Genomic DNA, 15,681 nt, shown 5'->3' with positions numbered 1-15,681 from the left:
GGAAAAGTGCTGTATTTTAAATGGGAGACTTTATGGGAACTCTGCAATTAGACAGCCTCAACCAATTAAATCTGCTCATGGATCAAGCTGTTCTAACCTTTAATCTGCCGCAGTGCTCTATGCAGCAGCTGTCTGACATATGAAGACCGTGAGAAGTCATATTTAATTGTAAGCATTGCTCTCAGTTATCTATCGACTGGGTGGGAGTTGGGTTGGGTAACTGAGGCAGTCACTCCCCTCCCATTGCTGCTCGCCAAGATAAGAGCTGAAAAACCACAAATGTGTCAGACAACACCCCAGTTCACCCTTCGCTTCAAGGACTCGTATGACAGTATTTTTCAGTTCTCTGTGTTTTCAGTCTGTAAAAAAATCAATCATTAAAATTAAGCCTTACAATATACAGGAACGTCAGTGCATGAAAATGTCTTTTAGCAATAAGAAGTTGGAAGAGGATGCGAGTGGCAGTCACAAAAGGAGCAAAAAGAAGCAAAAGAAGGACGATGCCTGGAGACCAGAAGGACCCAGGGACCCATTTGCCGTGGTGTGTGTCTTTGCGTGAGCGCACACATGCAGTGATGAATGTGTGCTGGTTTGTGTTTGTGACAATGTGAACTCTCATAAACTTTTCCATGGGTGAATCGTATGCATGTCACACATGAATTGAAAATGATCAATTCTATTGAAATGATCGGTTTTGACTGTAGGGATCGAGCTGCTGTGTGAAACTCAAATCTTCTCGAGAAAGATTATATAACTTGTCCTTGTTTGTCTTTTCCTGTCCTAGCTGGACTCTCTTCCTGAGAAGAAGCAGCAGGAGATCCAGAGAGCCCTCCACCTCTTCTCCTTGGGCCCAAATCTGCCAAAGACCCTGCAGCAGGCCAAAAAACACACATACCAGTTCTGGGACACACAGCCTGTCCCCAAACTGGGTAAGAAGTCATTCCTCTTCCAGCAATTATATGCCAGAATACTCTAAAAACAAAACATTGGCTCAAACTTTCATTGAAAGCAAAACTTGCTTATTTGCAGGAGAATATGATGATAAGATTAACACACATATGTCATATATGTCCTTTAGATATTGGGCTACAGCTAGCAGACGGTAAACTTAGCTTAGCACAAACATTTTATTTTATTTTTTACCTTGGACAGTGCCAGGCTAGCTGTTTCCCCTGATTTCAGTCTTTGTGCTAAGTCACAGTAAGCACACCAGCTATCATATTTAACAAACAAACATTAGAGTGGATCAATCTTTTCATTATTTACCACAATGTTGAGCTATAAAGAAACACCTATGATTCACTTTGCACCAATACTGCATACGATTCTTCTTTTGATTATTTTGAAACCTACATTGTTCAGCTTTCATGTGCAGTTATGTTTTTATACAAAATGGTAAGAAGATGCCCTATAATCCTATTGAAGCCATTATAAAAAAACATTATAGAGCAGCCCTATTCATTTTAAAAAGTCATGAGTCAAGTAAAGTCAAGTATATACCTCATTCACTATAATTACGATATTGATAAACAAGTTTTATATACCTTATTTTGGTACAAAAATGGTTTAATCTTTATTCTGTCCTCAGGTGACAGTATTGTGACTCACGGTCCAATAGTAGAGGGTGAAACCAGTGTGCGAAAGGAGCCCTACTCTCTGCCTCAAGGTTTCTCCTGGGACACTCTGGACCTGAGCAGCCCTATGGTGGTAAGTAACTGTATGTAAGTTACTGTATGTACATCATTAGAAACTGCAACCTGTCAAATTCCAGTCTTTCAGAAGTAAGGAGCTTTACTGTATTTTAGAGTAAAAGTTGCAGTTGGCAATCTTTTCTTAGTGTGAAGTTCATTAAAAATGGATGCAAATTTATCATTTCCATCTATCATCTTAGATGAGAGAGCTATGCACTCTACTAAATGAGAACTACATGGAAGAGGATGACAACACCATCAGATTTGACTTTTCTCTGGAGTATCTGCAATGGTAAGCTTCGAACAGCTGCATTCAGTCACTTTTGATTGCTATATTTTGAGTGTATATGAGCAAAATTTTCTTTTTAAACCTTTTATTAGTGGATACTGACTGAGATGTGATCTTCTTAAAGCAGTAGCATTTGGGAAATTTGCTTATTTTATGGGTGGTTATGTGACTATTTCTTGGCAGTGAGCTGTTGTCAGGCAACCAGAAGTCAAGATTTTAAGTTCTAAGTCAAGTCTAGTAATGAATGAAATACTTACTTACTGTCTCCTTATACAGTATTGATATATTTCAGGGAAGATATACATTTGTCATTTCGCTATTACGGTGTACCGCACATTGGAGAATTCTGATAAACACCGAGTCATTGATTATTCAAGCAGTTCATTTAAGTGCATCAAGGAGGCGGGGGCATTTCTTGAAAAACTAAATTACATATCTAGAATTGCTTTACCAAAAACAGGTGGGCAGGCAACTAGCAGAGACTCCAGGAAGTTACTGTGCCTAGCCAAGGAAGAGTCCAGCAAATATCCTCCACAAATGGCAAATAGTTATAGTTATTACACTTTAGTTTTTGTACTGAACAAGACATAATATGTTGTTTAGTAACTTTAGCGGTGCTGGTAGGTGCTGGACATAGCCAGGGTAGCTCTTTACCCCTGTTTACAGTCTTTGTGCTAAGCTAAGCTAACCAGCTGCTGGCTGTAGCCTTTTTTTAATGCACAGATATGAGGTTGGTATCAGTCTTCTCAACCAGCTCAACTGCAAGAAAGTGAATAAGCATATTTCCCAAAATGTCAAACTATTCCTTATATAATTTAATTAAACTGCTCAGTAAAACTGCAACATATTTCTTTTAGCCTCTGGGTTATACTAAAGGAATTAAGGTGTTGAGAGCCTCAAAAGGACAGCATCATTTTTCCCACTCGACTTTCCAGCCTGACCCACCAACACGCCGTTATCAGTTACAAGCTTGCTACTCTAATCTCTTTACTACTGGCTTTTTCCACTGTGATCTGCATAAATGGTACCTCTACCTTCAGGGAACACTTCCATCAAAACATAATAACATTTACTTTAAAATGAATAATTAACATTAAGATTCCAGGAACAGTCTCAGATCTCTGGGACAGAAGTTAAAGAAAGCTGCTGCATTCATTCAGCCAATGCACAGTTCTTTTATTGGAACTTGTCCTTGATCAGATTTATTGAACTACCCCTACATTTATTCACAGAGTCTTTTTGCAGACACTGTCATTCTTTTCCTCTTCAGGGCTTTACAACCTCCTAACTGGCTGGCCCAGTGGCACTGTGGTGTGCGAGTAGACACCAATAACAAGCTCGTCGGCTTCATTGCTGCTGTTCCTGCAGATGTTCGCGTATATGAGACGTGAGTAGCTCATAAACATGTGCAAAGATACGTGTTGTGTGAAATCTGATGCCAACAAAAGTGTAGCAATTTTCCTGTAAATGTCTCAAAGCAAATGCTCAAAGTGTGTTCTGCAGGGAGAAGCGGATGGTTCAGGTTAAATTCCTGTGTGTTCACAAGAAGCTGCGCCTCAAGCGGATGACTCCAGTTCTGATCCGAGAGCTCACCAGACGGGTCAACCAACAGGGCCTCTACCAGGCTGTCTACACAGCTGGCATAGTGCTGCCCACGCCACTAAGCTCCTGCAGGTAGTAGCTGCTACACAGTGTTGCTTCACACTTGACTTAAAGGGAAGCCACAATTTCCACTTTTACAGCCCCTGAAAAAATAGTTTCTCAGCACGGCTTCTTAACAGCTGTGGGGTTGCTTGCCTGTGCTGCCAGGCCACTGTCAGTCACATCTGATCAAAGCGCACCCACCCAGCCCTGATGAAGCAGACTGGCTTAATAAGTCATACCCATAGACTTTTTTAAAGATTTTACTTTAGTAAATGTGCTTAGTTAGTCAGGATTATTTAACGTTACAAAGAAATAATTAAACCAAGGTTCTTAACACAGTTAAATTAAATAAAACATGACATGTATCTATGTGGTTGTGGGTGTCACTCTGTCTCACTGATTAGCAAACATGCAGTCTTTGTGTTTATTCTACATATATTCATTTCGTCCAAACTGGTATGTTACAATGGGGGCTACAAATTAGCTTCTCTTAGCTATCCCATACATAAAATCTTTGGTATTTCTCTTATGAAGCAATGTTTATATTCCCTCAGTCCCTACCAAATAAACAAACTAATTATTTTAGGTACTGGCACCGTCCTCTGAATACCCGAAAGCTGACAGAGGTGGGCTTCCCAGGGCTGAGACAGAACATGATGAACCTGCAGAGAGCTCTGAAATTCAACCGTCTGCCTGAGGTTAGTTTGTGCTGCCACCTAGAGGAAAAAAAACATTTGTGCCATTACAGTCTGACATTGGCTTATTGCAGAATTGACAAGTGGCTGAAAAAACACAAAATATTTCAACTTAATCTGATTTTAATGATCAGACATTTGTGGTAACAGGCATCCTTATACTGAAAATGTCTTGCCTCCTCTATCACCAAGGTGACAAAGACATCAGGTCTGCGCCCTATGACTAAAGAAGACACCGTGGGGATACAGTCTCTACTCCAGGCGAACCTCCGCAGGTTTCACCTCAGCCCCATCTTGTCTTTGCAGGATGTTGAGCACTGGCTGTTGCCGAGGGAGAATGTGATTGACAGCTATGTTGTGGAGGTCAGACCTTACCATTTGTCAACTTTCAGCTGTCTCTATTTCTAATTTCTTTGGAGAGGGAAGAGAAAGATTTTAGCTCGCGTGATGCTGCAGTAGTTAAGAATTGATTAACCCCCCCTCCTCACACACAGAGTGATGATGGGACTCTGACAGGCGTGGTGAGTTTCTACAGCGTCTCCTCCAGGGTGCTGAATCACCCGGTCCACACTGGCCTGAGAGCGGCTCATCTCCTTTACATTGCCTCTACTGCCACTGACCCAGTCAACCTCATGGAGGACATGTTGGTCCTGGCTAAATCTGTGAGTGTGTCAAACAATAATCGCCTTAATTTGAAAAGTGCACAAGTTCAGCTTTGATGTCACAGAGAAACCTGCATTTAACTTTGGACATTCCCTCCAAACTATATACATGCAGTCAAATGACCCATATACTGTAAGTGTTATTAAAATCAGTAGTTTTTTAATAGGTGTACAGTTGGTTTACTGTGTATTATGACAAAATAAATGGTCTTTTTTCCCTCACTGACAGAAAGGTTTTGACATCTTCTCTGCTCTCGACGTGATGGATAACAAGAGTTTCCTGGAGAAGCTCAAGTTCAGCATCAGTGACACGAGCCTTCATTATTACCTGTACAACTGGATGTGTCCTGATGTGAGCCCAGACAAGGTGCTGAATATTGCAAGAACTCCCCCTGCCAAGACAAACATCACTGTCATGCTGTGCATTCAAACCCCAAAGCCCTCCACACCATTCCTCTCTGCTGCCAGCTGTTTGCTTTTTTAAGTTTTAATTCACTAACAGGACCGCGCCAAGTTAGAGGTGGTTTATGTGATCATGTTTAGGGAGGGTTTGAGGGGAAAGGGATGAAAAGGGGTCGAGGGGGAAAGGTTGAAAGGGGTCGAGGGAAGGTGGATGAGACAGGGTTGTATCGTGCTACTGAGAATCCGGGGGTTGAGACTCAGGATGAGGACTCGTCTCCGTAGAGGCTCGCTTGTGGAGCAGCTGATGGATCGTCCCCCCGTAGGGGGAGGGAGCTAGATGAGGCCGTATGGAGCCTTTTCTCCTCTTCTTATTGCATAATTCTAATACACATATTAAATTATTGGTTCTTCAAGCAGTTTGTTGAAGTGCAACAAAGTGGCAGGGGCATTTCTTGAAAAACTAAATAACATATCTAGGACTACCTTACCAAACTCACACAGAAATCCTATAAAGAATAAAGTTTGAAAACAGTTTTAGAGAAAGATTAAAATCACTGATTAATCTCGATTCATGATATTCAACCACTTCCTTTTATTGCCACACAATAAAGCAGGTGGCACTTATCTCTTTACAGCTGAAAAATCACTCTGACATTAGCAGCAAACTATGACCTTTACTAAAACTTAAACACAGGTAAAATCCAGAAATACAAAGTGCAGCAGTGCTTTTGAATCAGATGCGTTCTTAACGTCACATGATTGGTGTATTTGATAGCTGCCAGTCATCTGTGATTCATAGTAATGGGTGTATGTTTTACAGGTGGGCTTGGTGATACCCAACTAACCTGCCAGTGAAAGAAGACATAGCGGTGAAGATGAAAGGACTGGAGTGATTGGCAGGACATCAAACTGCATCACCAGCACCAATTTGGGTTTAAAATATAAACTGACAAACTGTTAAACACACACAGAGACACACACATAGGCTACACACTCACAAATCAATGAAAGAAATAAAGATAAATCTTCCATTTGTAAATATATTCATCATCTGGATGTCAGTTTGCTGGGTTCAGCATTTCTGCGATAGGAATAGATTGTTTCTGACATGAAGGAAAATTGAGTAAACAAATTCAAGCAGTTCATAAAATTCACCCTGTACACCATAATACTATTATGTGCATTAGTCTCTGGGTATTTCATCGGGCAATTCAAGCAACCTCTGGTGACATGACATTTAATATTAGTGCCACCAATACACAAATTTGATTGGAGGACGAGATGATTAATCATTTTCACTGAAACAAGTAACAACACAGAAACACATCTAATACATGCCCATCAATTAATTTCCGTGTGCATGCAGCAGCTGCATAATGTCAGGCGTAAATGATCAAATCAAGTTACGCCTCATCTAGACGATATGGATACTATGTTTATGAAAAATGAAAAAAAGCGTGTTTCTACAGGGTTTAACCCCTTACAGACGATTCATAAACAAAGCTACAGTATAGACTGATGGAAAAAAAGCCAAACAGTGATGTTGCTCTCTCAAATTTGAATCTCCATATCTTACCGAAACACTTCATTCTGTCCTTTTATCACCTTTAATGCTGAAGAAGAAAAAAGATGCTAATGAGGATATAATAAGATGCTATTAAGGATACAGTTTCAGCCATTGATTACTACTGCAAGGCACACTACTTAATTGCAAGACAGCATACTATAAAATTCGAGGTACATAAATTTTCTAAGAGCAGCAGGGGGTGCTGCAACCTTAACATGAGCCTTTGTATTGTGAACAACCACATAGGCCCTAGATGCAGACATCACTTGCTTTGTATTTGGTTGTTGGATGTGTAAGAAAATGATGCCCTCAGTACTATCTAAAATATATGAATTATAAGTTTACAGAAACTGTTAGAGCAATATTACAATGATAAACCTCTTTCAGTCTTTTAAAGCATTTACGTTGATGTGCCAAATCTTTCTACTTTAAATCCTGCTATCTGGGCCTCTCCAAAAGCCTCAATGATAAATCTTAGGTGATGGGGTGATGATGGTAATGATGATTCATGGGACTGGAAAAGGGAAAACAATCATTGTTCCGCTGCACAAATTTACCTCATCTTTTTGTGTGAATATTTGATGGTTTTACCCTCTGTGTACCTCTCAATTAATCAGATGAAAGAGGGGTAATAGTTTGCATGTTCTCCCCGTGTCTGCGTGGGTTCTCTCCGGCTTCCTCCCACCGTCCAAAGACATGCGGACTAGGTTAATAGATGACCCTAAAATTTCCTTAGGTGTGAATATGAGCGTGAATCGTTGTTTGTTTATGTGTGGCCCTGCGATACCCTGCCTTTCGCACGATGTCAGCTGGGATTGGCTCCAGCCCCGCGACCCTGTACGCAGGATAAGCGGTTGTGGATGGATGGGTAATAACGCTTTAATCACTCTGTATATATGTCTATGAAGATTCTCAGTCATCCAGGTCTATATACTCTGTATATAGTATGCCTGCCAGATTCCTATCCGTTAAGTAGTGGGCTACTTAACTACGCTTTACAACGTTTCCCTGTGAGGTGTAGGTAGAAGTATAAAGTAGCACATACAACAAATGCTCACGTAAGTACAAAAATCTAAAATATCTAAAAAACTTGCCACTTTCCACTTCTTTCAAACACTTAACATGTCATAAGCGAGGACTCCACAATCAGAGAAGTGGGCGTTTTCCAGAGACACGTGAATGCAACACCGGTTGAGTTTGGGCCAATCAGAAGCGGGAATGCATTTTAAGTTTAAAGTTACCGGACCTGCCAGTAGCTCTCATTGCCTACCGCCTCTGCACCCTGCACGGGCAGGACAGAGCCGTGTCTCCCCTCAGTTTCTGTGGAAGATGAGTACAGAAAGCCAGGCTGTTTTCTAAAGAGAAGTGTCGCTTTATTTCTATTTTTCCTTTCATTGTCGTCAAGGACTCGCTCTTGCCGGTGTCGTCTAATATTACCAGTGACGTGCTGTGGTGTACCTTAGCTTCGTCAGGAACTTTCCAAAACATCAGCGAACGTGCAGTTAAAACTGCACTGCGGTTTCGTCGTATTTAGTTTGAACGTCTGTCTTACAGGGGTCCCGCTGTAATATCTCCGCGGACGCTTGAGAAGATCTCCATAACGGATTGCAGGTATGTTATGTACAGTATGCGCTGGCAATGTTGTAACTTAATGAGTAACGTTACGTTGTTAGAGTGTAACAAACTTACACGCGCTGTTACTCCGGATGACTGGAGGCATTAGCACACACTGTAAGCTTCCTCTAAACGACGTTAAGTACTTGATAGGTGTTTAAGGAAATGCTCGTCTGTAACAGTCAGATTTCGGTAGAAAATGTCACGTTCAAAGGATGTGATGCGTAGTGTTGTGTCATAGGCACAGTCTCACCAGCTGTTATAGCGTTTGCCTGTTTAGTTTCCTTCCTTAATCATCAGCATAAGTTAGTTCTCACGGTGACACTGGGGGGACTGTTTAACCTCGCGCTTGGAAAACTGTAACGTTATTAGCCATTTGTACCGTTTTGTCTATGAAGAGAGCAACACTTAATGCTTACTGAATGTAAGTTACATATCAAGTGGAAGCGAGCTGGTTTTATCCTTTCACCCCCCTCTCTTGCTTTGGACCTGGCAAATTGGTCAGCAGAGACTAGTTCAGGCAAGCTTAGACGGCGTCTTTGCAAACAGTGACATAGAGGAGTGAGCATTTGGGTCTGTGTTCTGCATAACCACCTGTGAAAACAAAGCTGAAATGACATATATGACACTATATACTCTGCTGTGGTGAAAAAGGTCACTAAAGACTAGGTTACTTAAGTAGGAATCAAAGTTTGGAATCAAAGCCACCTTTATCTGTGTCAAACTGAGCTGTGCAAATACTTGCAATCTGGGTCAGGTGTAGCCTGCATTTCTTTCAGCATTCATTTTCCTTAATTTTAACTTTGCCTGGCCTTTATCACATGTCGCCAGGCTGTGAATTCAAATGTTTATGTACCAAATGTAATTTATGTGAGAGATATTACGTTATGTGTAAAAAGTGTGGCCCCCAAAGATTTCACTTAATTACTTATCTTACAGAGAGAGCTATAACTTCTTATAACTACGTGCTGTCAATCATTTCAAGAGTACATGGACTGTTAACTTTTCTCTCAAATGGTGAACAGAATGAAACTTATTCAGCCTCATATCCAAGGGCTATGGTATTTGAGGCGTGCCAGACTGTTATTTTCCCAATCTACTGTATCTCATTGGCCTGTGTCACAACAGGTTTCCCAAGACCTTCCTCAGCCAGCTGGAGTTGAGCAAGACAGAAGAAGAAAACTGATGCATGCCCCGATAAGATGTGCTTAGTGTCTGTGTGTCAAGCACTGAGCAGGATAGCACATGTTTGTGTTCCTCTTTAGCTCATTAATAACAGAGCATGCTGCTTTGTGTTACCATTGTTGTGTTTGGAGCAGTCGCCACCGAGCAATATGCATCCTGCGCAGAGCAGCTGGAGCAGAATGTTTCCGAGCTCTTGACATGCTTTATAGTTCTTTCCCACCTGCATAAATCTGCTGCTCTTTATCTGCCTCTTCTTTGGACCAGAACACGTTGGGTGGTTGTTGTTGTTATTATCATTCACCTGAACAGCTCATGTCAGCATGGGGGTGACGTCCTGGCGTCGCGTTGCCCCTGCAGAGATCTTGTTACCCAACACTTGTGAGAGGACTTTTTGGAGGGGAGCGCGCTGTGGATGAGCAGCTCTTGCTGCAGAGACTTGTCTTTGTTCGACACTGGAACATCATCAACTTGTTTTTCATTGGGTTTTTTCTTCAGAGCAAGTTGTAATGAGTGCAAATGTGGATCAAGTTTCAATTCCTGCAACACTAGAATTACAAGAAAGCAAGTGCAAGGAGTGTAAAAGAAAATCCCCTTTGGCCTAGAATGATCATTGCTCAGAGCAGTTTGAGATAAAGAAGTAATAGCTTAGGCAAAAAAGCAATCACTTAAAATATCAGTAATCAGTAAAATATCATTTTCCCTTCAGCACTGAATGACTTTACCCTAAAACACTGGCACTTAAGCATTGCCTTGTTGTTTTTGGCTTCTGTGAGGAGTTTATCTCGTCCTTAACCTTCAGATCAGTTAATTCTCTCTCAATGGGCATTTACTATGTAAGCTCTGTGACTGTTTTGCCAGCCTTCTATCATGAAGTTGAGTGAGATTTAGTTTGGGGCACTGAGTGAATGTACCTCGCACAGAGTTGTTTAGCGGAAAAGTAATTAAGTAGTTAAATTAGCATTGTAAATTAGATTTAAATGGGTAATAAGTTTATTTTATAACAAGACTCTTATCTCTACATAAGCCATGGAGAATTTTTACACAAAGTAAGGAAGCATTGATGTATTATAGTACATGTTGTTACACATGGTGATGCAAGATGTAATCTTTATTGAGCGTTTTCAGTCTTAAACTTCACCTGCAAGTGTTACTTAACAGTTAAGTAACATACTACAGCTGAACTGCAAAACATGGCTGCAAAAAAGTCAGGCACTAGATCCACCCACTCAACCCAATGTCTCTAGTCTCTCTAGGTCGGACTATCCTCTCTCGTAAGCTCTCGGAAGAGTTTGATGCTGCACAGCCAAGAAGTTCAGAAGTACAAATATTTATATAAAGCAGAGGAGATATGACAGTGTGAGCAATGGGAACTCCATAGGGAAAAGTGCTAGGGGTTACCCTCAGGCTAATCTCCACTAAGACATATTTATAAACGTAGCTAGCAGTTAGAGTGGACCGCTTCCAGCTTTGTCACCAAGACGCTAACTGTATTTGGTCAGCAACTGCACAGCCATGGCCCACTTCAATGACGTCTTTAACTAGTGTAATATTTGCATGGCACATAAACATATGGTTATACCTCAGACTTTCATTTGATTTGCGTGGACATAATATTTTCCATGTGCTGGGGAAGCACAAGGCCTCTCTCCATACTTCATTTCACTTTGTTTTAGCTCACTGCCAGAGCAGATCATTCATTTGACACCGTCGTCAACTTGAAATAAAGCCTTTAGAATAAAACATCAAAGAGTGTTTTGAATCCACGTTCAAAATGAGTGAGTTTATGGACAACTTTTTCTGTCGATATCAACCAGGGTTTTATTGGCCTTGTCTCCATGTGAGTGACATATGTTGCCATGAAAGATCTGTTAATAAAACAGACAAATGTGTGTTTGTAAGCCATATTTAGGGATACAGTCAAAGCATTGTGTTTAAACACAGCAACACTGTTAATGGTAACTAAAAAGGGGAACAAAGGGGACATGTTTGCAGAGAGTATTTAAATTATACTGCTCTCATTCTGCTCATTCTTAGTTTTATTGTCAGTAAATCATACTCTATATTGTACTAACATTTCAAACATGTTTCTGCTACAGGGGCATATGTTAGCCTCACAGAGATTAAGGCTGAATCAATGTGAATATATGTTTATGAGAGTGGTTAGTAGATTTTTCACATTTAAAGGGGACATTTCATCTGCCACCTGCAACAGCAATCACAAAACATAATTTTAACTAACTGGAAAATGCACTTTTTCGCTTTCTTGCCAAGAGTTAGATGAGAAGATTGATACCACTCTAATGTTTGTACGCTCAGCAAAAAGACTAAAAACCGGGAAACGGCTAGCCTGGGTCTGTCCAGAGGTAACCTACTGCAAGTCCACCTACCAGCACCTCTGAAGCTCAGTAATTAATATGATGTAGCTTGTTTGCTTAAAATGTAAAAAAAACGAAGTGTAAAAACAATAAGTTGTGTATTAATAGAGGGTTTATGTCGGGACTATTTCTTTGCCAGGAACAGTGACTCACTGGTTTCCACACAATCAGCAGAGACTTTGGCTGGTTATGGCCAAGAAATTCTCTGGCACAAAACTCCCCAGAAAACCAAACATAACATTTTGTATGGATTAAACAAATAAGATGTAACGTGTTAATTAATGAGGTTCTGGTAGGCAGATTTTGTTACCTTTAGACAGAGCCATGTGAGCTGTTCCCCCTTGCCGCCAGCCTTTATGCTAAGCTAAGCTAACCGGCTACTGGCTTCATATCTACCATACGGACATGATAGTGTCCTCAAAAGTCTCATCCAACCCTTGGCAAGAAAGAGATTAAATGATTGTTGATATTTGAACTGAATTGCCAAACAAATAAACCCCTCCCTTCAGTGCTCCCTCAGAAGCTCCGCCCCTCAGCCAAGAGAGCCTAAGTCCCTCGCTTCTGTATGGCAGTCAACGGCGAAATACAACTTTTTTTTTTCCCCTTTGAATTGTGCCCTGAATTACACATATTTTTGTCAAAAGAATTTTGTCCGTCGAGAAAGTTGCAGCTTGTCGTAAAAAAGTAAAATAACATTTAGTTTTTGTGAAAACCATTCAATGAACTACATCTCTCGTCTAGCACAATATGTCACCAGCGTGTTAACGCAGTAATGCTGGCTAGCGTTTATTGCTTGGTTTGTACTAGCTAGGTTACTTGGCTATGTTCCATGCAGAAATGTATCTCACCTGATGTGTTAAAATCCAACGACACCTGTAAGTTCTTTGACGTTAGCTTCAGTACCATTAGCTCCAGTCATTGAGAGAAAAAGTTATGACGTCACATATGCAACTTATGGGTTTCTGGTCTTTGTAATTATGTATTTTCAGTCTTGAACAGTATTACAACAATCTTCGACTTTCTTGACTTTCAAATACTTTAAATTGACAAACATCATATGTGTACGTTCAAATGTGCCGGTGTATAGAACTCTCTCTTCCTCTGCTCCCCATCTCTCCTGTGTATGAGCACTAACTGTTGCTGACAATGGAACAATGTAGTGTGGCAAGGTCCACACCACTTCGTTTGTTTTCCATTTACAGAGCCACAGCTGTGTAGAAAAACACACAAAACAAAGAGCTAGCAAACCATGAGGAAATATTTGCTGAATTTAACAAAAAGTGTATTTGAATACAATCACTTACTATCCCTTAAAGCATACTTCACACTATTCCTTTGAGGCTGACAAACCCAGTGCCAATGCATATTTGTTTGTCCATTCCATATTTGTTTTTCCATTCTTGCAATATCAATTCCTGTTTACCTATTTAAGCTAAATTGACCTTTACAGGACACAGAAAGGGTAATGGCCTCACTACTGCTTACCATACTGTTCTGCCATTTCTTAAAAGAGTTCAGTTGGCATTAAATGGTTAATACCACTACTGTTAATACTCCATCTCCCATCCCTAACCCATCCCCCCTGTAAAACAGGAGACTGCCTTAACTCCTCCACCCCCTGCTCAGTAGCATTCCAGCTGGCCAGATGGTGTCTGCTCTCAGCGGACACCAGAGAACCAGGGGAGAGAAACCCCACGAGCAGGATTCTCCGGATGAGACATTCCACCCAACTCACCCCCCCCCTCCACCCACTCATATCGCCCCCACCCACCTCCCCCTTCTCTCTCCGTTCAGTCTATCCTGCAGGCAGCCATTCTGGGGATGAAGTCCATGTTGATAAGTTGATGACAAGCGGAAAAATCGCATTAGATTGTTTCTACGGTGGAGAGACAGCTCTGTAGTTACTCTGTAGTGAACTGTGAGCAAGAATGGCAGTAAAAATCACTGATGTCTGTGTTTAGCCCAGAACGTTTATAAAACATTGTTGGAATTACTTCTGTGTGTCAAAAGCAGGCAACTCCACAGTCACAACTCATTTACTTTGAGCATTTTATGACATTTTCTAGCCACTGACATCTGTTCTTTAAAATGTTGAAAGTAATTTGTTAATCAAATGTCTTCCTGACTGGCAGTTTTTTATTTAATTTTTTTTTGTATGTGTACTTGTTTGTGCACATTTGGTAGAAAGTGGTTTCAGACACTAGCAACACAAATGCTGGAAGGAAACATGGAAGAGGAAAGATAAATTAAACAACATCAGTTCTAATCAAAGTGACTCGCGTAGTTCTAGTTTTCAAATGGTTGAAAGCACTCTGATTGATGCCTTGGTCAGCTTGCACATTTTATACTCTTTTCATTAAAAGTTGCCAAATTTAACGTACCTAAAGTGTTGCAGAAATACACACTGGCTCTCCAGCAAGGCAAGCAAGTGAGGCAATGCTTTTTGTATGTCAGGGCGCAACAAAGGGTAGCAATTGGTGTGAGGTTGGGTGCTTTAACTGTAGCTACTACAGTACATCTGTCCCATTAAAAATAAAACAAAAACAGTGTGGTTTCTGGCCCACACTAGCTCACTGAAAGAAATCCAATGTAGCACATTGTGTGTTATTTATGTGCGAGTCTGCTTGCATATGATCCCCTGGCTAGATAAAGCTCCATAAACCCCACCCTTCCCACTCAGACACTCCAGCTTCCATGATTGCAGCCTTGCTGGAGAGACTGTGTGTATTTCTGTCGGCCTGTTTTTGTGATTCTTCAGTTTTGCTTGTTTGCTTTCCCATACGTCACATTTAATGGGTCCTTTTGAATGCTGCAAACAGTGAGCCGGAAGGCTGGGACAAAGAGCCACCCTGTTTATAAAAAATAAAAAAAACACGCTCCTCTGTGTTAAACCTCATGGCTTTATTGAGTTATAATGACATGTGCTGTTGTTCCCCTTGACCAAGATTTCAAGGAGGGGAAGCAGCACACTTTCTTTCCCTAGTGACAATGGCAGCTCAGCCTCAAGCAGGCGGGTACAGTTTTTACAGTGTCAGTTACTTAGGTAAAGCAGAGTGCAGGCGTGAGTACCCAGGGGGTTGTTATGTCAACTGCCTTTCGGGTGACTGGCTACAGTCAACAGGACTTCTGGTAAAAGGGATTTGAGGGAGTTTGTGTCTGTGTGAGAAAGAGAGGGGGGGGGGGGGGGGTAGGGAGGGATGGATTAGGCACAGCCCCTGTTTTTGCCTCCTCCTCCTCTGCTGCAGCAGATCTTGTCCTTGCTCCACCCCCATACCACCAGACTGGGGCCCCTTGGCACCCTGGAGACACATGCCCCACAAAGCCATCACATCCACCCCTTAAAACCCCATTCTCTCCTCAGTCCTTCCCATGTTCTTTGCTCTTTCCTTCTGCTCTGACCTCCTTTGCACTCTTCATTCTCCTGTTGTGCCCACCCTTATTCTCCTCTGGGCTCTTTTGATCCTTTTTTGTATCTTCTTTCCTCTGTTGCTTTCCTTCTCCCCATTTTCATATGTCTCTTGCGGCTCAGAGCCAGGGGAGAGTTGAGTCATGTGAAT

At 41.3% G+C, this 15,681-nt stretch overlaps 2 protein-coding genes across 3 annotated transcripts in view; both read left to right on the top strand.

The window, feature by feature from the left end:
* The first annotated feature begins 302 nt into the window (after positions 1 to 302).
* Positions 303 to 6,426, top strand: LOC119915485 (glycylpeptide N-tetradecanoyltransferase 1-like). 2 transcript variants are annotated; one of them, XM_038735024.1, is made up of 11 exons: positions 303 to 541; positions 785 to 929; positions 1,589 to 1,707; positions 1,892 to 1,983; positions 3,251 to 3,367; positions 3,484 to 3,654; positions 4,211 to 4,322; positions 4,512 to 4,682; positions 4,814 to 4,981; positions 5,211 to 5,348; positions 6,204 to 6,426. In XM_038735024.1, exons 1-11 carry the CDS (start codon positions 326 to 328, stop codon positions 6,225 to 6,227), a joined length of 1,473 nt encoding a protein of 490 aa, XP_038590952.1. In that variant the 5' UTR covers positions 303 to 325; the 3' UTR covers positions 6,228 to 6,426. The 2 variants fall into 2 exon arrangements, with proteins under 2 accessions (XP_038590952.1, XP_038590951.1); XM_038735023.1 differs by having other exon boundaries at positions 3,472 to 3,654.
* A 1,771-nt stretch (positions 6,427 to 8,197) lies between these two features.
* LOC119915483 (supervillin-like) overlaps positions 8,198 to 15,681 on the top strand; it is a 43,423-nt gene continuing 35,939 nt past the window's right edge. Inside the window, exon 1 of the mRNA XM_038735022.1 lies at positions 8,198 to 8,561. The gene's annotated coding sequence lies outside the window, so the exon portion shown is untranslated. The remainder of the gene's footprint in view (positions 8,562 to 15,681) is intronic.

Source organism: Micropterus salmoides, unplaced genomic scaffold (genome assembly GCF_014851395.1).
Source record: "Micropterus salmoides isolate LMB-PRFRI ecotype aquatic unplaced genomic scaffold, ASM1485139v1 Ms_hic_scaffold_21, whole genome shotgun sequence".
NCBI classification, from domain to species: Eukaryota; Metazoa; Chordata; class Actinopteri; order Centrarchiformes; family Centrarchidae; genus Micropterus; species Micropterus salmoides.
The sequence above is the reverse complement of the archived record's forward strand: the minus strand, read 5'-3'. Positions and strand labels throughout refer to the sequence as shown.